The sequence below is a fragment of the Scyliorhinus torazame genome, chromosome 3, assembly GCF_047496885.1.
Source record: "Scyliorhinus torazame isolate Kashiwa2021f chromosome 3, sScyTor2.1, whole genome shotgun sequence".
Classification (NCBI taxonomy): domain Eukaryota; kingdom Metazoa; phylum Chordata; class Chondrichthyes; order Carcharhiniformes; family Scyliorhinidae; genus Scyliorhinus; species Scyliorhinus torazame.
This window is the reverse complement of record NC_092709.1, coordinates 268,716,276-268,741,584: the sequence shown is the minus strand read 5'-3', so window position 1 is coordinate 268,741,584 and position 25,309 is coordinate 268,716,276. Positions and strand designations below refer to the sequence as shown.

The following is a 25,309-nucleotide window of genomic DNA, read 5'->3' as shown; positions in this document are numbered from 1 at the left end:
AAAGTAAATCTTAAGAAGAAATATAGCCAACTTAATTAGAAACGCCAAAGACAGGACTATGGAGGACTGTCCAAAATCCAAATAATTACTTGTCGGGCAGTTCAGCACATCTAACATTACCCCAGGACATGGTTTTACTGTGTATCAAAAATAAGATTTGTGGCCAAGTGGCTTCGATTGATCTTTGATTTCTCACCATTAGAGAAGTCCATTGTGTGCATTCTGAACAGTCCATAGGATTTATCTGCATTTTCACCAGAAATAGGAATTGTGCTATCAAGACTGGTTAATTATTGCTTGACTCTTTAAATGGTGCCATGAACATCTTTATGCGGACTGCACGGTGGCACAGTGGTTAGCACTGCTGCCTACGGCACTGAGCACCCAGGTTCAAATCCCGGCCCTGGGTCACTGTCCGTGTGGAGTTTGCACATTCTCCTAGTGTCTCCTTGTGGACAACCCAAAGATGTGCAGGCTAGGTGGATTGGCCACGCTAAATTGCCCCTTAATTTAAAAAAATAATTGGGTACTCTACATTAAAACAATAATTAACATCTTTATGCGAGAAGCATTTCATTGTAAAAATACGCAATGAAGAGAAACAAAGCCTTTAGAAGCAATTGTGCACAAAGGTTTGACAACAGGTTACAAATGGTGCATTCAATCCCAATTGGAGTTTTCAGCGTTTTAGCCGTTCTAACTGTGTTGCCATTCTTGCTTTGGTGTTTATCGTTTAACTCTTGCTTAACTAAATAACAAGAATTGAGAATAGGTCCATAATGTCTGGCTCCAACACAATTTCCATGCGTGAATCAGTCTGCAAACGTTATGGCGAAGTGATCCTATAAAGCTCAGCCTGTTTCAAATACAAGGTGAACAATTCCAGATTGGTCCTATCATTGTTCCATGTTACAATTGATGTGCTTCTGGAGCCTACTTTGAGTAGAATACTGATCGATTTCCACATGAATAACTGGCATTCCTCTAAAAATAAATGGGAAGTTAAACAATGTACTATTTGCTGGTATTCCAAGAACAGCTAATGCGTTAATTGATCGTCTACAGTTTGCAAAAGTAGTTATTTAAAAAATACTGGGACTGAAAAATTCATTGGCATCATGCCTGTCTTGCACCTAGATGACCCATGTTGTGAGTGGCGTGTACACACACACATTACACAGCAGGAGTATGATGGCCGCCATATTGTTAAAGGTTTGAGCGTGGGAATCCAGGGTCCAATGTGCAACAATAATGGACCAGGGTGTCCTGATGCTTGCACCACTGGAATGCTGCATCCACAACTTTGAATTAATTTTACATAATAAATGTTCCAGGAAATTTTGGCAGGAGTGAGCTAAGCCATGACATAATTTCCCAAGACTTTTTGCTGCACTCTGCTCATACATTGATTTGTATCGGTGTGCACCATCGTATCACCTACACCACCACCAACCCCCACCCTACGCCCAGACAAATCAATGGCAATTGCAAATTTCCTTGATTTGCGCCCTCTCCTGTTACAGGTGCTTAGCGTTTAATTTTAACCTCCTTACCTGCTCACACAAGGAGACCTAACAGCACACCAGAAGCTGAGAATTTCAGCAGCTCGCTTGTCAATTGCTATTTGGTGCAGCCTTCATTTACGTTTGATTTTTGGTCTTCCCCCACCGACTGGAATGAGTTGGCATGGTGACAACCTGTGTCAACCTATTTCAGCTCATCAACGTAAGGGGACTATGCAAGGATAAGCGTGAGGTATGCTAAAGGTTTGCAGATAAAGGTGGAGGCACAATGAAGCAAGGCACCACCATGTTTCAGCAATGAGTCTTTGGACACAATGCTGTAGGCTATACGGGCTCATAGGAGGGTTCCGTTCCCTGCAGCCAGGAGGAAGAAGACTGCCTCCAAGAACAAGCAGATGGGTTGGAAATGGCTGAAGAAGTCGGCAGCAGGAACATGGTGCCACACTCCTGGATACAGTGCCAGAGTGGTTCAATGTCCTAATCAGAGCAGGAAAGCTGATGACATGGCATATTCAACTATATTCTGATGTGCATCTAACCCCAACTCCCCTCGTTCTGCCTTCCCATGGCTTCTCCTGCATATCACTGCTCAGAGCATACACCTTGCAGACGCACCCATTCCTCTCTGCTGGGCACCTCGTCACATCCCCACCTGGCCAGCCACCACTGACACTCACCCTCATCTTATTCTCATGTGAAACCCGCCCAAAACCCACAGCAACCCTCCTCCAATGTCGTCCTTCCATTCTGTCAAAACATTCAATTTCTTACTCTCATTGCTCTCTGCTTCCTCTCCTTGCAAGTGAAGTGAGCAAGAACACCAGGTAGAGGAGGAAAACCAGAGGTGGTCCTCCTGTCATCACCACCTTGATGGATACGGAGGGGAAAGTACTGGAGGAAGCTGTGTCTCAGCATGACTGGATGTGGGTCTCCCACCTACCAGGTGAGTATTAAATACCACACAACCACTTGACATGCAACACTCGCTCATGTTGACTTGTCAGCAAGCTATGAAATATGATAATGTGCACAATGATAACTTAGAATCGTCTCACCTTGTCAGTTCTAATTCGTGTCTTTCATCTCCTACAGGTCCTTCAAGCATCCCTTGGGAGGTGGTTTTGGAGGAGGATGAAGACTTCTCAGAGGAGGTCACCCTCTATGAAGGTGTGCCATCACAGGATTCATGCACACTGTCTATAATGGCTCAGCGACGCACTCTACAAGTGAGCAGGAGTAGATCATGAAGAAAGGTACAGCAGTGGAGAGTCCATGTTGGAGGTACAGAAACCTCCAAGACTCTTCTCAACTGGATACAGATGCGGACCCTTGGGCCATCGATGAAGATGATATTCTGGAGCAGTAGCAGAAATGTGTGGGATCCTGACAGCAGAAATATAGGGAGACAATATAGGCTCAATGGTACAACTTTGACGGGAGTACAGAAGCAGAGCGGCATTAGAGTTCAAGTGCATAATTCTCTGAAGGTGGCCCCGCAAGTTAATACAGTTGTTAAGAAGGCTTATAGGAGCTCAGAAAAAGGGAGACAGCTAGGGAAATAGGGAAAGTTGTTGACGGGGATGGGAACCTAGTTGGGGACTCGGCGGGGGTGAGCAAGACCTTTCGGGAATTTTATAGCAGGCTGTACAGGTCGGAACCCCCTGCGGAGCCAGAGGGGATGAGGCACTTTTTGGATGGGCTGACTTTCCCGAAGGTGGATGGGGAGCTGGCAGAAGGGCTGGGGGCCCCGATCAGGCTGGAGGAGATAATGGAGGGTTTGAAGGCCATGCAGTCGGTAAGGCCCCGGGAACGGACGGGTACCCAGTCGTGTTCTATAAAACGTTCTCCGTGATATTGGGGCCGGTGCTGATGAAGGTCTTTAACGAGGCCAAGAAAAGAGGGGTTCTGCCCCAGACTATGTCACAGGCCATGATCTCGCTCATTCTGAAAAGGGACAAGGACCCGGAGCTGTGTGGTTCTTATAGGCCGATATCCTTGTTGAACGTGGATGCCAAATTTCTGGCCAAAATCTGGCCTCTAGGATTGAGGACGTGAACCGGACGTTATAGGGGAGGACCAGACAGGGTCCGTTAAGGGTAGGCAGCTGGTGGCCAAGGTAGGAAGGTTGCTAAATGTGATCATGATGCCCCCGGAAGGTAGGTAAGCTGAAGTGGTGGTTGTGATGGACGTGGAAAAAGCTTGCGACCTGGTCGAATGGGATTACTTATGGGAGGTGCTGGAGTGGTTCGGGTTTGAAAGGGGTTTTGTTGACTGGGTTAGGTTGCTGTACTGGGCTCCGGTGGCTAGTGTACGGACAAGCAGGACGACTTCGGACTATTTCAGGCTACACCGGGGGACGAGACAGGTATGTCCCCTCTCCCCACTGCTGTTTGCGCTGGCGATAGAGCAGCTGGCAAATACTCTGAGGGCCTCAAGGGGCTGGAAAGGGTTGGTCCGGGGGGGTGGAGCACAGAGTCTCACTGTATGCGAATGACTTATTGTTGAATGTCTCAGACCCAATGGAGGGGATGGGGGAAATTATGGGAATCTTATGGGAATTCGGCCGATTTTCGGGGTATCAGCTTAATATGGGGAAGAGCGAGTTGTTTGTGGTTCAGGCGAGAGGTCAGGAGAGGAGACTGGGAGAACTGCCGTTTAGAGTGGTAGGGGACAGTTTCAGGTACTTGGGTATTCAGGTGGTGAGGGATTGGGACAGGCGACACAAATTGAACTTGGCCCAGCTGGTGGACCAGATGGAGGATTTCCGGAGATGGGATGCGCTCCCGTTGTCTCTGGCGGGTAGGGTGCAGTCAGTAAAAATGACGGTCCTCCCGAGGTGCCTATTCGTCTTCCAGTGCCTCCCCATCTTCATCCCGCGGTCCTTTTTTAAGCAGATCAATAAGATTATCGTGGGCTTTTTGTGGGGGGGCAAGTCCCCGCGGGTGAAGAGGGCAATGCTCGAGCGGCGTCGGAGGGATGGAGGGCTGGCGCTGCCGAATTTCAGCAATTACTACAGGGCGGCTAATATAGCCATGGTGAGGAGGTGGCTGGTGGGGGGTGAGCCGGCGTGGGTGCGCATGGAGGCGGCTTCTTTTAAGGGCACATGTTTGGGGGCATTGGTGACGGCGCCCCTGCTGTTCCCACCGGCGCAGTACTCCACCAGTCCAGTGGTGGTGGCGGCCCTGAGAGTCTGGGGGCAGTGGCGGAGATATGTAGGAGCAGAGGGGGCATCGGTGTGGTCCCCAATCTGCGATAACCATCGGTTTGCCCCAGGTAGGATGGACGGGGGGTTCCGAATTTGGCGGAGAGCTGGGATTGAGAGGATGGGGGACTTGTTCTTGGAAGGTAGCTTCCCGAGTATGAGGGCGCTGGAGGAGAAGTTTGCATTGGCTGGGGGAAATTAATTCTGATATTTACAGGTACGGAACATTCTGCGGAAGCAGGTACCAACCTTCCCACTCCTGCCGCTAAGGGGGCTTCAGGATAGGGTGGTCTCTAGAGGATGGGAGGAGAGGGGAGCGTCTCGGACATATATAAAGAACTTATGGGTTCGGAGGAGATGCAAATCGAGAAGCTGAAGCGAAAGTGGGAGGAGTTGGGGGGGGAGTTAAGGACGGCCTCTGGGCGGACGTGTTAGGAAGGGTCAATGCTACCGCAACATGTGCCAGACTCAGCCTGATCCAATTTAAGGTTGTTCACCGGGCTCACATGACAGTGGCCCGGATGAATAGATTCTTTGGGGTGGAGGATAGGTGTGCGGAAGTGTGCGGGCAGCGAACCATGTCCACATGTTCTGGGTATGCCCTAAACTGAGGGGATTTTGGCAGGGGTTTGCCGACACCATGTCCACAGTATTAAATATGAGGGTGGCAATGAGTCCGGAGGTGGCGATTTTTGGGGTATCGCAGGACCCGGGAATCCAGAAGGAGAGAGAGGCAGATGTTCTGGCCTTTGCTTCCCTGGTAGCCCGGGGGCGTATATTGCTGGCATGGAGGGACTCAAGGCCCCCAAAATCGGAGACCTGGCTTTCAGACATGGCAGGCTTCCTCTGCCTGGAGAAAATTAAGTTCGCCATGAGAGGGTCTCTGCTGGGGTTCGCCCGGAGGTGGCAGCCATTCGTCGACTTCTTCGCAGAGAACTAATCGTCAGCAGAAAAGTGTGTGGGGGGGGGGGGGGGGGGGGTTAGGTTAGCGTAGGTTACGGGGGTAAGTAATGGCAAGACCAGTGGGAGGGGGGGGATGGAATTTGTGGAATTTGCACTATGTTTATATTTTCTTTGTTATGTATATTGTTGATTTTGTTGCTGTTGAAATGCCAACGAAATACTTCAATAAAACATTTATTAAAAAAATAAGAAGGCTTATAAGATCCTTGGGTTTATAAATACACCGGCATCTCCACATCATTTATAAATAGGGGCATAGAGTATAAAAGCAAGATAGTGATGCTACACCTCCACAAATCACTGAGCACCTTATTTAAGGAAGGATATTAAAGCCCTGGAGAGAAAGCAGAGGAGATTTAATAGAATTATACCAGGAGTGAGGAATTTTAGATACAAGAAAAGATTGGAGAAATTGGGCTTGTTCTCCTTGGAACAGAAATTGAGAGGTGATCTTATTGAGGTGTTCAAAATTTTGACAGGGTAAAGAAGGATATTTTGTTTCCACTAGTTGGTAAGTCAGTGTCTATGGGTCACAATTTCAAGATAGTCAGCAAGAGAGCTAGAAGTGAGATAAGGAGAAACTTCTTTACTCAGAGAGTTGTTGGGATTTGGAATGCGCTACGTGGGAGGCGGATTCCACAGGAGGTTTCAAAAGAGAACTGGATGTATATTTGAAAGTGATGAATATAGAGGCTACGGAATTAGGGCTGGGGAATGGGCCTACCTCTTTCGGGAGCCGGTGCAGTCACGATGGGTCGAATGGCCTCCTTCTGTGCTGTAAAACTCTATGATTCTGCCACAATGCCTGAGTTTTCCCCCCGCATAGACACAAATGGATAGTCTTGGGTGGGTCTCGCCGGGAACCTCACTGCCTCCAAAACCCAGAGGACTTCTTCACCCAACAGTATCTGAGCAGTGTCGGGACATGAGCAGCCGTCGTCTAGCTCTGCTGAAATGCCACAAGGATAACTCTATTTCGGAGTAGTAAAAAAAAGGAAGATAAAGGATTTACTGCAGCAGAAGGGTATTCACTTGTAGTATGGCACTGTGATAAACTATTACATTTCTGTTCATGTTCATTCATCATAAAAATTATTTGTTGCTCCATTGCCTGCGACCTTCCAAATGGCCTTCTGACCTGTGAAGAATGGTAGCACATGAATTCAAAACTAGAATGGGTGTCTGTGAAATGGATGGATTGTGGATTGTGGGACTCCTGGGGATGCTCACTAATGTTCCCTCAACCTTCTATTCACCACCCTCTGATGGCGTCTTGCAGCGTGCAGATCTACTAAGATTGTTGCATGGCACAGAATACTTGAGAATGTTTCCAGGTGTTCCCAATGTGTCACATTCTGGAATGCATCACGGCAGCACACCCATACAACTTAGAGGAAACATATTTAATGTGCCAGGTGGCTGCACTGCCTCAGTTTAACTCTGGCCTCCCCACACCATTGGTCAGCAGTGAGATCTCCTGGTCTCACCACTGTCAAATGGATTTCCCATTGAATCTACTCCATGCCGTCAGGAAACCAGCAGAAGGGATGTGCGGTCGGCAGGACCAGAAGATCCCGCTGGTGTAAACAGCCAGGAGGTTTCGCCCGTGGGCAACTGCACACCCAGCTGCTCCACCTCAGATACAAAGATGCACCTTCCTTTTCCTGGAGCTCCAGGTGTGCAGTGCAAGGAGCTGTGAACCACAAGCATTCTGGAAACCCTGGGTACAATTTAATGGCAAAACAACCGAGTCCTGTGTCGACTCGTTTAGTAGGGTGTTTCCCAACGTTTGCAGCGCTGAGAATTACGCTACTATTAAACGGGGTTTTTTTCTGGGCCTCAGCGAGGAAGGCCTTGTCCACGCTTGTAGAGACCAGTGCTAAATGGCGCCGGCTCGGGGTCTCCGAGGCAAGGGGATTCGATCCCAGGTCCTGGGTAGATCTGGTGTGGGCTAACTACTCGCTTCAATGTGCAAATATGAGGCCTGCCCAGATTGTGATGCCGCGCAAGATCCCGTTAGATCTCATGAGCTGTAATGAGCTGGGTAAATCCCACGAGACGCCTCTCATGAGATTTACCAGCTACATTCCCTCCCAGGTTGGACGCAGCACGGCCGTCAGATCGCGCCACCTGACCAGTGCCCCCAGATCTGTTCCCAAATTGCATCTTCAACATCCTGAATGCTTGCCCAATTACAATGCTGCTGCACATATGGCTTCTCTTATACCTTTCCTGGTCATCAGTACTTGGACTGCTCATAGGTATCCATGAGCCAGGTTTTCAGAAGGAACCATCCACTGACTCTACTTCAAGATGTGAGTGTCTCTGGGAAACATCACTGGTGCAGAATGAACATATCATGGTAGCTTTGTGGGAATCTTGCCCAGATATCCATGATGATCTTCCGGTGGTTGCAGTGAGCTGTACATTGATGGAGTAGTACCCCTTTTGGTTGATTAAGTCTCCCAAATGATCTGGGACTTCCCTCTGGGAATACCCTCATTGCTACATGTGAGAAGTCAATGATTTCCTGCACCAATGGAATCCTGTCGGAGCAGCAATTGCCCGTTCCTTCTGTCTGGGCACGTCAGTTGTGAAACATGTACAAATGCCAGGCCTGGTAAACATGACATCCGTAACCTTTGAGATGCACTCGCGGACAGCAGATTGTGAGATTCAACAAATATCAGCTGCAAATGCTGGAAGGCACAAGAGGGCATGAAGTTAAAATCTACGGTGATCTTGACTGCTTTTGGCAATATATGCCCAACTGGCCCATTTGGCAGGAAATCTTCTTCCAGGAGTCTGAAAATGTCAGTGACTATCTTTCAGGAAACTCTGAGCTTTCTGAGGTGCTGGTGCTCAGCCATGTCCGGGAAGCTTATCTTCTGACTGTTTACCTGTGTTGGGGGTATCACCTCCTGTGAGCTGGAGTTCTGTGTTCAGGCTCTCGCTCCTGTGGATCATCAGGTTGTTGATGAGAATGCAGCTGCTGCTGTCCTTGTTCCTCATCTGAGGTCCAAGATGGAGCAGCAGGAGTGGATCCCGTGTGGATCTAAAGGTTGACAGTTGGGAAGTGCAGATCAATTAACGCAGACTCTAAGGTTGTAGGAATGACCTCCAAAGCAATGAAAGCATATTCTCACAAGTTTTGTCAGCCAAGAACTTTCTCCAAGACCGGGAAAGAGGTGTCAGATCTCAATAATTACCTGTCACTTTATCAGGCAACTCAAATCCCATTCCCTTCACTTCTTGTTTTACCTGATGAGTTCCTAGATGCCCAGGCAACCTATGCACTCTCAGGTATAGGCAGAATTCAGGGTTGCAAGAGGTGATAATTAGCACTTTACCTGTTTAAACTGCCGAAACGCCTATCCTACAGGGCTTCCCACATGCTACAGATCACACTCAGATTAAAGGTGAAAGTCGGCACTTTTCAGCATTTTGCATACTGCTCACTCAAAAGCCTATGCACATTGACAGGTTAAATGTCCCCTCTTACACAGCAAAATAATGGCACAGGTGGATGCATTTAAATTGATGATTTCAACATTCGTAATTAGCCGGAGGCCTCATTGAGTAATTCCTTTGAGATGCAGGCATCTGTCAAGCCGCCTCATTGATATCCTTTGGCAGGGATGCCAGCACTAGCATTCAGGTAGGTCATGGGACACCACCACGAGGGTGGGGGCACGAGGGCAGAATTTCAATGGCCCTCAGCCACGCTGGAGCCAGAATGAGCATTTCTGTTCCTTCTGAATCCACATTGAGGTAATTTTTTTAATAAATATTAATTGACGCATTGGCAGATTCCACAAGTGCCTGTGGGAGTTCACCTAATGCATGTTCTGCTCAGATTCTAACCAACTTCAGAGGCGCATTCTTAAATAGATATTAGACTCCACATGCCCAGGACCCAACACCTTGATATGGCTGCCACCAGGGATGCTATGGGCTGGTTTAGCTCCCTTGGTTCAGCAGCTGGTTCATGATGCAGAGCAAGGCCAGCAGCACGGATTCAATTCCCATACCGGATGAGGTTATTCATGAATCTAATCCCGCCTTCTCAACTTCTCCCATCACCTGAGGTGTGGTGATCATCAAGTTAAACCACCACCAGCCAGCTCTCCCCCTCAAAGGGGAAAGCAGCCTATGTTCATCTGGGGCTATGGTGACTTTACTCTTACCAGGGAAGCTTGAATATCACCTGAACCAACATGGTAACTTAGAATATTCCAGGAAACCAAGTATAGTTGTTGAGTGTGTCCATTCTCAAACATTTTTCTCTAAGTGATTAAGTTCAGCATTATGAAACAATTTGAAATTTGGATTATATGACTTGGTTCATGCTTATATGTTGATCTGCTCAGGAAATGTAGTTGGGGGCTGGTTTAACTCAGTTGGCTGGACAACTGGTTCATGATGGAAAGCGAGGCCAACAGTGTGGGTTCTATTCCCATAGTGGCTGAGGCTATTCATGAAGGTCCCACCTTCTCAATCTTGCCCCTCACCTGAGGTGCGATGATCCTCAGGGTAAATCACCATCAGCCAGCTCTCCCCCTCAAAGGGGAAAGTAGCCTCTGGTCACCTATGACTACAGCAACTTTACTCTTAATAAGATGTAGGTGAAGAACGTTATTGCAACGCCACCTCTGAAGTCCTTGATTTCTCACGTTGCTCACTGCAGTGCATTCAAATTAATTTTACAGACAAATAAAATTGGAGTAAATTCACAACAGGAAGGTTGGACATGATGGCAGAAGTGACATCATCATATTTTTGTCATTCTTTTTGAGTGTCTTTGTGATATTCCTACATATTGTGGCCAGAGGAAATCATTACCCATTGTGAACATAATGTTTGAAAGTATGTTGCAAATCCTGTCTGATTCTAAACCAATGAGAATCTCCATATTTTCTGTACAAGCGTCACATTAGTATATCGTACTTTTAATACATCTACTAGTGAAGTATCAAAGTTAGTTGAGGTTGATTTCACAATACTTTGCCTGTCTGAAGATTTTAATTCTATTCTGTTCTTATTTTAGTATGAATTCTAGTCAGCTAGCCAATTAAACGGTGTGCAAATTCACATGCACAAAACAGAACTTTAAATACAAAATATGAGACAGTCAGCCTCCAGAGATTGAATTGCACATAAGGCCATTTTGTTCACTATTAATCGCCTCTGACTGGAACAATGATCCTATGTGTTTTTTAACGAGCTGTGAGGTTAAGGTCTTCATTTAAAAATATTGTTCTATTAGAATTACAGGCAAACAGAAGATTGGTTGGCTTATGATAACTAGGCATGTGAGATTACTTTGGCAATCTTAAATGTTTGGTGTTTTCCACAGACACTTTTTCTGTAGCCCTGGATTAAAATGACTTTTATTTAAACAGTGAAAATCAGCAAATGCATTTACAAGGTAAGAGTCAAACTGAACATTTTAATCAAATTTTGGGGGGGGGGGTTGATGGAGGATCATATTCACCAAAGATTCTCAATTTCTTATTTCTGTGACCTACTCCTATTTCTAACCAGGGCCAAGTATTTAGTTGGATTCTGATTTTGCTGATCCAGTTTGAGCAAAACAAACCTCCCCAAATGCTTTTCATCTCTGCACACCCTGATATAAAGTGATAAGATTTTATCTTGTAACCATGTACGGTTGGACCAGATTGATTCCTGATCCCTGAGGCAAGATTTACCATCAAAAACAAATTTAGTCTGCAACACTTTTCCTCCTGCCTAAATGTTACTTGTCCCTCATTTTGCTTTGTAACCGGACTTTGTTCCTTTGCTCCATTATCCTCCTCTGTTGACCAGTCACCTTCAGCACTCCTCCATATCAAATTGTAGCAGCAATAACATGAATATCGAGTTTTGCATTAGCAAAAAACATTGACCTCAATTTTAAAATGGGCAACATTGCCTCTGGCTAAATTATATTTATTTAGCAGACACAAAAACCTTGAAAACAATCAGAAATTAACTTGGTCCAGCCTATATATAAAAAGATTGTGATTACCAGGCACAAGATTGTTAACATTTGTAAACATGATATTTTAACCTGTGGGACGTGAACGCTTCAGAACTTAAACTCTTTGGCTTCCCCAGTGAATATTTCCGTTTAAATGTGGAAATGCTTTTTTTAAATGGAAAGAACAGCCTGGCGAAAACAAAGGGTTAACACAAGGTCGTAATGCAATACAAGCATGAACTGTTGTATTAGTTCTTCCTGGCCCACGAAGTTGTAAAACCAATGTTTTTGGCAGGTTTTGTGAGTTTTGACAATCCTGCCAGTGCCCAGGCTGCCATCCAGGCAATGAATGGTTTTCAGATTGGCATGAAGAGACTCAAAGTACAGCTGAAGAGGCCGAAAGATGCCAACCGCCCTTACTGAACCGTTCCAACTCAAATGAGACTTGAGAGCTATTACAGGTAATTTTCACACTTTCAAGCTTTGTATAATGGTGCATATATTATGGTATTTATTTTAGAAATTCTGGTTGACAATTTAACCTCTGGTGCCTGTTGTTTGAATATTTCTGATATATTCATGACTATCAATTCTAAAATTTACCTGAACAATGACGTGAAACTAACATTGCCATAGTCTTTAACGTTCAAATTCTTTGTAAATTGGATGACCATCTACAATGGCCAGTGTAAATATCACAGATATTGAATTCAGGGACAACCAGCACTAGTTAATGCAGCGAACGTAAATAGGAATTTTCCCAGGAATATTTTCTTAGGTGGTAACTACCTTCAGAGCACAGCATTGCTCAGCTGGGGTGATCTAATGAATGGAACAAATCACTTTTACCAGGGTGTCCTCATTAAATGTCTTTAATTGTATTTCTAAACAATCCAGGTTATATTCAACTGATGAACTTAGTTGCACCACATCTGTCTTATAGGTGCAATGTGCGCACCTAAGCATCCAATATGTCAGGTGTCTTGCAGGTGTCTCAGGCCCAGTGCTGATCAGCACTCTGAGATGATGGGGTTGAATTCCAAAGCCTCAGGTGTCTCGGGAATCTGCACTCGATCAAATATTCAGATTTGCTAAAAGTGATCGTGGGCAGGAATCACATCACAACGTCTTGCGAGATTGCAGTGAATCACGCGAGGTGTTGCGAGCTGGGTAGGTCCCGGGAGCAGCGTTTCCCGGCTTTCAACGGCCACGCTGCACCCTAGCGATCTGCTCTTCTGGTGCAGTGTGGCCATTGGAGCACGCCCTAGGGCGGGATTCTCTTGTCCCCCAGCCACGATTTCTCGGTGGTGCACAGTTCGCTGGCGGCAGGATTCTTCCCCTGGCTGGCCAATGGGATGTCCCATTGAAGCCACCCCACACCACCGGGAAATCTAAGGGCGGGGGTGTGTTGCCAGCGCAAAAAGAATATCACAACTGCCAAAGAATTCACCAGATCGCCATCTTATTTTTAGAGATATCCGTTACTGCCCTGGCATGCTCTTCTGCATTCCTCATTGAACCACGGTTGATCATCTGAATTGAAGTTAGACTGAGGGATATATCGGACCATGAGGTTACAGATTGCTGGCCTACCGCACCTATGAGTACCCAGTCTTGAGCTGGCAGATCTGTTCTAAATCTACCCCTTTTATCACAGTGGTAGTGCCAAACAACCCGATGGAGCATACCGTCAGTGTGAAGATGGGACTTGTCTCCACAAGGACTGTGCAGTGTTCACACTTACGAATATTGTCAGGGATGAATACTTCTGTGACAAGTAGTTTGGTGAGGATGAGGACAAGTTGTTCTTTTTTTTATTTTGGTTCCCATCCCACATCATCTGTGACATGCCCAGACTGGCACATATGTGGCCAACTTGGTCATGTGTGGTGGTACTGAGTCACTCTGTGATGGATGTTGAAGTCCACCAGGCAGGATGCACTGTGCCCTTGCTCCCCTCAGTGCTTCTTCCAGTGGTGTTTAACATGGAGGAGTACTGATTCATCAGCCGAGTGAGGGCAGTAGATGGTAATCAGCAGGAGGTTTCCTAGCCCATGTATGACCTGATTCCTTGAGACTTCATAGTGAAGTCTCCCTTCTGACTGTATACCAGTCTTTGAAGTTGGGAGATGCCAATTGATTGGGCAGGAGGGCACAGATTGGGGACCCAGCCACCTACACACCTCCCCCAATCAATCTCTGGGTGGAGTGGGTGGAGGGTGGCCTAGCAGGAGTCCCTTGTCTTCAGACACTCTGTGCCCAATCAAGGGACCTAACACCCAGGAGACGTGAATCCACATTAAGCCACCCACATGCCTTGTTGTCAATTCCCTCTTCCCCAATGGCTGGCGATCTCCTTCCCCTGACCCCCATGCTGTCCTTCCTTATGTCCACCTAAGGATCTATTGTTGATCATTTCTGCAAGCCTGTGTAATACCGGCAGTGGCCACCATTCATGGGGCGCTACCAGAACTGTAGTGCTGCTGGCTTCTGGTTGGTCAGCAGCTCTTCAGGGGTGTGATTTCCATCCTACTGGGACTGGCAGTGCCAGGGTGCCAAGGTGACACCAGCAGTGCCAGTGTACTACTCTGCCCAAAATTCATGCACCTGGGGGCGTCCGATCTCTTGGGAGACCCCACGAGTGACGTTCCCTTTGGTCCCCATTTGTGGAGACCAGTACTGAATGCCGCTCACCTGTGGTCTCCAAGGCAAAGAGGATAGATCCCTCCAGGTGGTGGGGTTCCCAGATAACTGCTACTCTTGTCCTTCCAGGTGGTAGTGATCATGGGTTTGGAAGGTGCTAAGGAATCTTGGAGAGTTACTTCAGTGCACCTTGTAGATGGTTCACATTGTTGCCACTGTTCATCAGTGGTGGAGGGTTTGAATGTTTGTGGAATGGGAAGCAATCAAGCAGGATAGTGTCGAGCTTCTTGAGTGTTGCTGGAGCTGCACTCATCCAGGCAAGTGGTGAGTATTCCATTACACTCCTGACTTTCGTCTTGTAAATGGTGGACACGTTTTGGGAGGGTCAGGTGGTGAGTTATTTGCCGTAAGATTCCTAACCTGCACAGTATTAATATGGCTAATCCCATTCAGTTTCTGTTCAATGGATGTTGATTATGGGGATTCAGCGATGGTAATGCCATTGAATGTCAAGGCACAATGATTAGATCCTCTCTTGTTGGAGATGGTAATTGCCAGGCACTTGTGTGGCTCGAATATAACTTGCCACTTGTCAGCCCAAGCCTGGATATTATCCAGGTCTTGCTGCATTTAGACATGGACTGCTTCAATGTCCGAGGACTCGCGAATGGTGCTGAACATTGTGCAGTCTTCCGCAAACATTCCCACTTCTGACCTGATGATGGATGGAAGGTGATTGATGGATGGAAGGTGATTGATGCAGCAGCTGAAGATGGTTGAGCCTAGGACACTACCCTGAGGAACTCCTGCAGTGATGTCCTGGAACTGAGATGATTGACTTCCAACCACCAGAACCATCTTCCTTTGTGCAGGTATGACTCCAACCAGCCACAAGCACGAGTCAAGAATGTAATGGAATACTCTCCACTTGCCTGGATGAGTGCAGCTCCAACAATGTTCAAGAAGCTCAACACCATCCAGGTCAAAGTATTTACTTGATCAACACTTCCTTAATATTCACTCTCTCCACCATTGATGCACAGTGGCAGCAATGTTTATCATCCACAAGATACACTACTGCATCTCACCAAGGCTCCCTCGACAGCACCTTCCAAACCCGTGACCTCTACCACCTAGAAGGACTAGGGCAGTAGATAAATGGGAACGTCACCACCTGCAAGTTCCCCTCAAAATCACACCACCCTGACTTGGAAATATATCACCATTCCTTCATTGCCACCCACGTACCTTTTTAATTTTTTCATACATTTACAATTTTTTTTTCCCAATTGAGGGGAAACTGAGTGTGGCCAATCCACCTATCCTGCACGTCTTTGTGTTGTGGGGGTGAGACCCATGCAGACACGGGAAGAATGCCCTCAGTGCCGTGAGGCAGCAGCGCTAACCACTGCGCCACCGTGCCGCCCTCCACCCACATACCTGAATGACCAAATCAAATCATAAGATTGCAGGATGAGGGTGGATTGGGGTTTGAGATGGTGCAGGAGGCAGTAACATACCTTAACCCTCGATGGTATCAACTATGCAACTGACCACTGTAAATGTGTCTAGCACTACAATTATCTCTGGAACTCTCTCCTCTATGGCTGTGTGCCCATGTGTCTGCACCCTCCTCTCCGCACTCCCCTCCCCTCCCCCCCCCCACCACCCCACCCTACACACCCATGCATACTGGTTAAGTTTTGCCTCTCTCTATCATGGACCGCCTTGTCCTGCAATAGAGAGGAAGTGTGCCAGTGAATTTGATGCAATGTGTTTCAGTGATATGCCTGTCGCAGTTGAATATCTGGCATTGTGTGTGCAAGGCTGTGAAATATGAATCTGCAATTTCCAGAAATGCTAACTGTGTGACGGTGAAGTGAATCATCTGAATGAATGTGAGGTCTGTGTCATGATTGAAATAGATTGTTGGTAAGCAAGAAAGGTGTGCAACTGAATGGAGCAGTGTGTGATGCTAATGGTGCAGTAGGTAGGAGATGGTCTGTGAGGATATGTTCACCGACCTTATCCACTCATGTCAGGTCACTAAACTTCATGCTGCACCGCATCTTAGCTCTTGAGGCTAGGCTGCTGAAAATGAAAAAATGAAAATGAAATGAAAATCGCTTATTGTCACAAGTAGCCTTCAAATGAAGTTACTGTGAAAAGCCCCTAGTCGCTACATTCCGGCGCCTGTTCGGGGAGGCTTGTACGGGAATTGAACCGTGCTGCTGGCCTGCTTTCAAAGCCAGCGATTTAGCCCTGTGCTAAACCAGCCCCATGTTGGTATTGATTTGTATAGCCAACCAGTTGTAACTGTTCTTTTAATGTATATCTGAAGGCCCACCTGGCTAGATTTAGAAGCAGCAAGCCCCACCACTTAGCATGATGTGTCCATGACTTTTGGTGTGAGATAGCACAGCTTAATAGCCAACTGTCTGACTGAAAAAGTCAGATATTGCATCCACAATATAGTATTAGCACAACTTGATTGGCTATGAGTTAATTGGGTCTCTTGGAGTTACGCATTGGAGGCAATTTGTCTTATTTCAGAAACAAAAAAACGTTAGCCAGAACTTTCAACACAGACAGGGACATGAAAAGTGTCTTCACGGATTGATTGCTTAGCATGCAACTTGTTTACTTTTGCTTTCCAAAGAAATACCAAGGAATATCAGGCTGGATGTTAATGGGCAGCTGAGCCACCGCTGCCATTTGTCTACTTCAGGGACAATCTGGACTGGAGTTGACTTTGGAACAACCTTGTTATTGAATATCACAAAGAAATGCAAAACACATTTATTCAGGCTTAAAGATTGAGTGCTTACTATTTTAAATCTCCATCTTTGAATGCTGTCGCTCCATTTGACCAAGATCCTGCTCGTTCTTAACAGCTTCACATGGATTGAGTAACGCAGTAGGTCCTTTTACCTCTGGGATCTTGTTGAATCTATCCGAGAAGGATGAGATGAAAGTCTCTCTAATGGCAGCAACAGTCCTCCATGAAATGATTTACTGAAGGTTGCATGGAGTACCTAGTCCTGGGAGTGGGCCCACAGCTCTCATATTTGGTATTAATTGACATTAAATTGTCACTCAGAGATGTCTGCAATGTAAAATTAAAATATTACTTTGGTGCAACTGTGCATTTCTAACATTGAGCTAAGATACATTAACCAGACATTTATTTGAAGTTTCTCTCACTCCACCATCTTAAAGGCACTGGAAGTGCAACAAAAACCCTGTTTTCATCTGTTTTCCAGACCAAATAGGATCACACTCAGTAGCCATGAATACTGAACTGTTTTCCGAATTTACGATGGCACAGCTCTGAGGAAATTCCTAGTCGTTGTTGGGAAAGAATTTAACTCCCCACCTCATTGATATACTTGAATGGAAGTGCTCAGCTTAAAGCTACCAATGAATGCCATAAAGGGAAAAATATTCCATTTATGAAAAGCATTCCCTATATGAATGCGATAGGAGAGTGAATCTACATTAGTTGAGTGTATAATAAAAAATGCCCCCAAAAATTAACTTGCTTGATGGGAATGACAGAATATTAACTGTAAGGAATAAAAACAGAAAATGCTGGAAAACCACAACATCTATAGAAAGAGCTTTCTCTCTGCTGCCAGACCTGTTAGGTTTTTCCACCATTTTCTGTTTTATTTCAGATTTCCAGCATCCACATCATTCTGCTTTTATTTACAAAAGAATCATGTTTGAACGTTCGGCGTAAGAACTATTTGTTCCGCCTGTGTGTGGTGGTATGAGGGGTAATATGGTACCTGTGAAGCCGACTTCTGGCTCCGCCCTGAAGGCGGAGTATAAGAGCTCGAGTTCTCCCCGCAGCCTCATTCTGTTACTGAGCTGCTGGGGAACAAGTCTCGCTTAATAAAGCCTAGATAGACTTCATCGCTTCTCGTCTCGCGTAAGTCATTGTGCGCTACACTGTGTAAAGAGAAGAGCACAGCGAATTAGACCATAAGATATAGAATCATAGAATTTACAGTGCAAAAGTAGGCCATTCAGCCCATCGAGTCTATATTGGCCCTTAGAAAGAGCACCCTACTTAAGCATAGGAGCAGAATTAGGCCACTCGGCCCATCAAGTCTGCTCCGCCATTCAATTATGGCTGTTATCTTTCTCATCTCCATTCTCTTGTGTCACAACAGGTTTGTGATAGGATTAAACACTTTGACGATTTGCCTACACTGAAACAATATTACCCAAGTGTGATTCCTCCCATTCAAGTGTTCAGAATGCATGCATACATGACAATGCCAGGAAGCAAAAATGAGCTTGTGTACAAATTGTACACTGTGAAGTAATAATGTTGGCGTCATTCTGATTCACTACAACAGGAGCTGAAAACGTTCCTTCCTTAAGTGAGTAAAAAAGACAGGTGACTTAGGTGGTGATGGACGACAGCAAACTAAAATGGCAGATTGGTTATTGTCTATTGGCTGGTTGATTTTCCAAATATTTCATGAAAGCATTTTTTCTTCTTTTTAAATTTAGAGTACCAATTCTTTTTTTCAATTAAGGGGCAATTTGGCGTTACCAATTCACCTATCCTGCACATCTTTTTGGTTGTGGGAGTGAGACCCACGCAGAGATGGGGAGAATGTGAAAACTCCACACAAACAGTGACCCAAGGCTGGGATCGAACCCTGGTCCTCGGCGCTGGGGCAGTAGTGATAACCAGTTCATCAAAGAATTTAGTTAAATATTCAAATCCATATATTGAAATTTATTTTGGTTCAAGTAAAAAGGTTATCAAAACCTGAATGTTTAGTTTTATTGGCTCAGGTATAATAATTACAACAGACCAAATAGGATTACACTCAGTAGCCATGAATACTGAACTGTTTCAAAATGTCCTCCTTTCTCTGTTACATAAAGACATAAGGATAAAGATAATGTCACAGATTAAGATGATCACTGTGAATGGAAATGTTTGAACTTGGGCACAATGATCTCCTTACTAAACATCTGCAAAGACAAAAGTAGAAACAGTCAGTTACTTTAGGGGTGGAGGCAGAGAGAACCATTGAGAGCTAATAGTAATTCCTGCAGATTTATTGAACTGTTCAATTTGAATATGTGCTGATCTCACTTTCAATTAGGTAATGCATAAAGCTTTATAAAACGTAGATAATTAAAAAGTGGAACACTTCCTGTACTATTCAATTCAGAAATGGTTAATTATTTCTTCCCCTAAACTTTAAACTTCTCTCGGGGGGAGAAGTAATTTTTGTTCATGGGCTTCTCTACATTTAAACAAAGTGAAAAGGGAGGAGGTGAATTGTTTTTGATCTCTTACCATGAATTGACAATCTGAATTATTACCTCAACAATGCAAACTTGGAATGATGCCAGAGAAATGTGTTCTTTATTACACAGACAGTGCTGACGTAAACACTGAATTCTTCTTTCAGAATTAAATAACAAAATTCGATCAACTTGCAATACTCTGACTTAGATGCAAGCATTGAGTTATTTTGTTACATTTTGAGATAACATGTGTTATCGTGTTCAGCGTCCCATTGTTAAATCTGTTTGTGCTTGTTTGCCTGCAAGATCCATTTCCATCAAAATAATCTGATTTTACTGAACGAGTTATATTAAAGAACACATTTGTCAGAGGTACAGACTAACCAGAGCTGGATGTGAGTTTTACAAATAGCATTGATTAAGTTGAAGAAACTATAATATAGCAAGTGGCAGTATGATGAGCTAGGGAAGGAATGAGAAAATTAGGGTTTCTAATGATTAGGAAAGATTGAAGAACTCTTGTAGTGATGTCCTAGGACTGAGATGATTTGACTCTTCGAATCTCGACCATTTTCCTTTATACTAGGTATGACTGCAATCAATGGAGAGTTTTCCGTCGATTCACATTTACTTCAATTTTGTCAGGGCTCCCGGATGTCACACTCAGTCAAATGCTCCCTTCATGTCATGGGCAATTGCACTCACCTCATCGATGGAATTTAGCTCTGTTGGACTCAGGCTGCAATGGGGTTTGAAGCTGAGTGTCCCTGCCAGAACTGAAACCCTTTCTGCCAAAGGAGCTTCCCTGGGGCATAGCCTGTCTTTTTCGTCTAGAACCTGACTGACCGGCTGCTGTCCAACACTTTCTGAACCAGATTTTCATCAAATGGAGAATATCTAAACTTCTAAATTCTTGCCACCGAACTCAATGGGCTGAATTCTCTGTTTTTGGGACCATTTCTCCACGCCGTCGCAAAAACTGTGGCCTTTCACACCAGAAAAACTGGCATGAAAAGGCCACATATTCATAGCCCAGAAGGGGGCTAGCAGGGACCACATGTGTTTTTAGCAGCTTTAGCTGCAGTTACGGGCCCCCGCACTTCCGGGTCTGAGGCCGCACATGCCCACAGCGGCAGCCTCCAGCAGCCACGTCGTGCTCCATGGCGGACTCAGACCACGGAGCTGGACCTCACATGTAATGCACCCGATCGGCCGCGCGCCGACCCGGACCACCCGCCCAAAAATTGCCCGGTTCTGTATGAGCCCCTCCAAATGGCCCGCCCCCGACCATGGCGACAACGAACTGAGTCCACAGCCACCATGCGAGTATCCCGAATGGCAGGACCATGAGTGATCCACGCAGTTGGGACTTCGGTCGGGGGTGGAGAATAGCGGGGCGGGCCTCCAGCAATGGCCGTAGGTAGGGGATACGCGGTGCGTCCGAGTACAATGCTTTTCGGGGCCTGGACAACTGGGGAACCGGCGCCGGTCCCAATTCCGTGCACGGAAATGGATTCTCCGCCCTGGCGCCGGACGTGGTTTTGGCGTTGGGGTGCGGCGAATCAGCCTAATATCTCCCATCTTCACATGGGTAAAACTAGAGTTGGGCTAATGTTCGCACATGTGCAATTTGTGGATGCAGCTGGCCATTTAAATCACCAGCTGCTTCCACTGACTTCTGACTTTTGAACCCTAGCTGTACGTATGAATCCTGGAGTGCTCAGAGCAGTCAAGGTAAGGGGAGGTCTGAACTAGGTGGATTCTTTGGATAAAGAGGGTACCCCTTTGTAGAGATGAGGTACCTCTTTGGATAAGGTCCCGGGATAGCTTTGGGAGAGTTAAGGCACCCTTTGGGATTGCTAAAATTGTACATGCTGTTGTACCTTTTATGCACAAACTCTTTGGAATTGTCAGGCTGTCAAGAAAAGGTCAAAGGATACTAAGTAAGTTGACACGAAATGGATAAGGGCAAAGGATCATGGGTGGTAAGGGGTGACATAAGTTGGCACTGAATTGACATGGGGGTATGAGGGGCCATGAAGTGGGTGGGGATAATGGGTTGGCATGGGAAGTGTTTGGGGAGTATAGGTTGGCATGGATGTGGCATCGGGACTGTGTGGAGGGGCAAGGTTGAGAGGTGAGGGCTGGATGGACATTTTTGGTTTTGTTATTTTTTATTTAAATACAATGCCTTGGCACAGGCAGGCGTTGCACTCAACTTGCCTCCGCACATGGCAGCCTCCACACTCATTCTAGCGTTGCACGCCTGACTCCTATTTCAGCTCTCCACATCCCACACACCCCTCTCCCAACCCAATTGAAAATCTGACCTGCAGGTGGCCATTTTACGATCAAGCTCTTCGAGCCAGGAAAATTTCCTGACCCTACAAATCTGACCCAGGGACAAAATTGCAGGCAATAAGCTGTTAAAATGATAAATGCCATTCTGGTGATGGTTATACTGATTTGAATGTTACCCCTGATACTCAACAGCTCACTTTTATTTCCAAATTTCCTCTTCTCTCTCCTCACTTCTTGCTTGGTGTGACTCAATGAGTTGCAGCTACAGATTGTTACCTCAAACCTAGGGATTAATTATCATGTATTGGCCTGGTCAGTTAGCATTTAACAATGAAAAAAGGTCCGGGTCGAGCCAGGCTGGGGGCTGGCTATATTCGGGGTTGCAGAAGAGCCGGGAGTGCAGGAGGCGAGAGAGGCTGATGTTTTGGCCTTTGCGTCCCTAGTAGCCCGGCGAAGGATATTGCTTATGTGGAGGGAAGCCAAGCCTCCAGGCGTGGAGACCTGGATAAACGACATGGCAGGGTTTATAAAACTGGAATGGATAAAGTTTGCACTAAGGGGTTCGGCTCAGGGGTTCACCAGGCGGTGGCAACCGTTTATTAACTACCTCGCAGAATGATCAAGGAAATGGGAAGGTAACAGCAGCAACCCAGGGGGGAGGGGTGGGGGGGGAGGGCCCAGGTGGGTCCTCAGGGGTGTTTTTGTAAAGATATTGGTACTTGGTTATGTATATTGAATTGCTGATTTTATTATTTGGGAGAGCTATTATTTTTATATATTATTTATTTATTTGTTAAAATACGGTCACGGTTATTTATATTGTTTTGCTGTTGTAAAAAGGGGAAAACCTTTGTACTGTTTTGTTTGGCCAAAAAAGTTGAATAAAATATATATTTTTAAAAAAACAATGAAAAAAGGGCAATCCTTCTCAAATCCAATAGTAATGCAGACAAACCTACCAGGATATGTTTCTGGATAGCAGTGAGGAGCAACATCCCTAATCCAACACCACTGGAAACTGTCATGATATTTAGATCAGCATATCATGGTGCAATCAAACATACACTGATGGACATGCAGTAGGACCAACCAACAGACACACAACATCACAGCCAATCACCAGTGAGAGCACACGCACTATAAAAACAGGGGACATTACAGTTCCCGCTGATTCCAGCAGCAGCCAGCTCAGAGCACCGAGCTCAGAGCCTGCCACTCAGACATTCACCATGTGCTGAGTGCCTCACCCAGATAGTAATAGGACAGGGTCCACAGATTAGCTGGTAATGCATGTACCCAAGTTAGCAGTGTGCTGTTATAGTTGAGTAGTTAATAAAATTGAGTTACACCATCTCCAGCCGTGTTGGATCGTTTGTACATCAGAACACCCAACACGACATGATACCAGAAGTGGACGCAAACCAGCGCCTGTGAAACCTACCTGCAACATATCAGCAATCCGCTGTCCTGCACCATGGAGAACATCAACCCACCGCCGCCGCTCCGAATCGCAGGTAATCTCGGGGTCAATTGGAAACTGTTCAAGCAGCGCTTCCAGCTCTTCCTCAAGGCCACAGACAGGGAGAATGCATCGGACACCAGGAAGATTGCCCTTCTTCTCTCCAGGGCAGGGCAACACGCCATCCACATCTTTAACTCCCTTACATTTGCGGACGGCGAGGACAAAACCAAATACAAGACGGTGCTCCTGAAGTTCGACGAACACTTCAGCGTTGAAGTAAATGAGAGCTTCGAGAGGTACCTGTTCCAGCAGCACCTGCAGGGTAAGGACAAACCTTTCCAGTCTTACTTAACACACCTCCGCATCCTTGCGCAGTCCTGCGGCTATGAGACCACCTCTGACTCCATGATACGCGACCAGATAGTTTTCAGAGTCATGTCGGTCACCCTGCGCAGCAGCTCCTTCGGGTCAAGCAACTCACCCTGGCGGCTGCCGTCGAGACCTGCGTCCTGCATGAGAACGCCACCAGCCGGTACTCACTTCCAAGCGGTCGTAACGGCGCGGCACGGGCCCCACGAGGAGGAGCGGGTCCAAACGATTGAGTACCTCCCGGGCCGCGGCCTGGAGGTGGCCGGCCATTTCACGTGCTTTCCGCGGCCTCCCGCGCTTGTACGCGCCAAAAGAAGGGACGCTGACGCAGAGGAACGCGATGCGCAGGCGCGTATGCGCAGTGGCGCAACGAATGCACTGACGTCACGACATGTGGCAACTGTGGCTCTGCCCATTTAAAGCGGCAATGTCCTGCCAAAGCGTGACAATGCCTACGCTGTGGCAGGTTGAGCCACTATGCTGCCTGTTGTCGAGCAGCTCACCCTGCCAACTCGTACCCGTTTAACCAGCCTCGCAGAAACGTTCAGGCAATTCAACCCATGTTCACCAAGTCCGATCCCGACGTAACACAGACCAGTGACACTGAGGTCAGGGAGCCCTTCCGCGTTGCTGTCATCAACAAGAACAAGCTGTCCCCGAGTCGAATGCACCAGCCGCTGTCAGTGCACAGCATTGAACCGGACGACGAGTGGTGTGCCACCCTGACGGTCAACCAATCCCAGATCAGATTCCACCTGGACACTGGTGCCTCCGCCAATCTCCTCGCATGGTCAGCATTCCAGACCCTGAAGGTTAAACCACCTATTCTGCCATCCAACTGTCAACTCGTTGACTATAATGGCAACGCCATCCCCGCCACGGGGTCGTGCCAGCTCGAAGTGACACACAACTCACGTAAAGCCACACTACCATTCGAAATCGTGGGCTCCTCAAAGGACTCTCTGCTAGGCGCACAGGCGTGCAAAATCCTCCACCTCGTTCGACGTGTACACTCTCTCTCTCCAGAAGGCACGTCCGATTTCCCAGATGCAGACTTTAGGGCGCAGCTCAACTCAATCCTCACGCACAACCAGGATGTTTTCGAGGGCATGGGCACACTGCCCTACACGTACAAAATCTGGCTTAAACAGGATGCCACCCCGGTAGTTCATGCACCTCGCAGGGTCCCAGACCTCTCAAGGACCGCCTCAAGCAGTAGCTGCAGGACTAAGGAGTGCTTTCCCGGGTAATGGAGCCAACTCCATGGGTCAGCTCCATGGTGTGCGTCAAGAAGCCCTCTGGCGAGCTCCGGATCTGTATCGACCCAAAAGACTTAAATCGCAACATAATGAGGGAACACTATCCCATACCCAAACGTGAGGAGATCACGTGCGAGATGGCTCGGGCAAAAATATTCACCAAGCTTGATGCCTCAAAGGGCTTTTGGATCAGTCCAGCAGGAAGCTGTGCACTTTCAACACTCCGTTTGGCAGATACTGCTACAATAGGATGCCATTTGGCATCATATCGGCCTCTGAAGTGTTCCATCGCATCATGGAACAGATTATGGAAGGCATCGAAGG

General features: G+C 46.6%; 1 protein-coding gene across 23 annotated transcripts in view; it reads left to right on the top strand.

The window, feature by feature from the left end:
* Nucleotides 1-25,309, top strand: part of celf4 (CUGBP, Elav-like family member 4) — a 1,524,235-nt gene that overhangs the window by 1,476,602 nt on the left and 22,324 nt on the right. For all 23 annotated transcript variants that reach the window (XR_011940282.1, XM_072497251.1, XM_072497244.1 and 20 more), the window contains one exon: nucleotides 11,967-12,132. Coding sequence is in view for 22 of the 23 variants with exons in the window: in XM_072497251.1 (XP_072353352.1) it covers nucleotides 11,967-12,094 (128 nt within the window). In the remaining variant the exon portion in view is untranslated. The remainder of the gene's footprint in view (nucleotides 1-11,966; nucleotides 12,133-25,309) is intronic.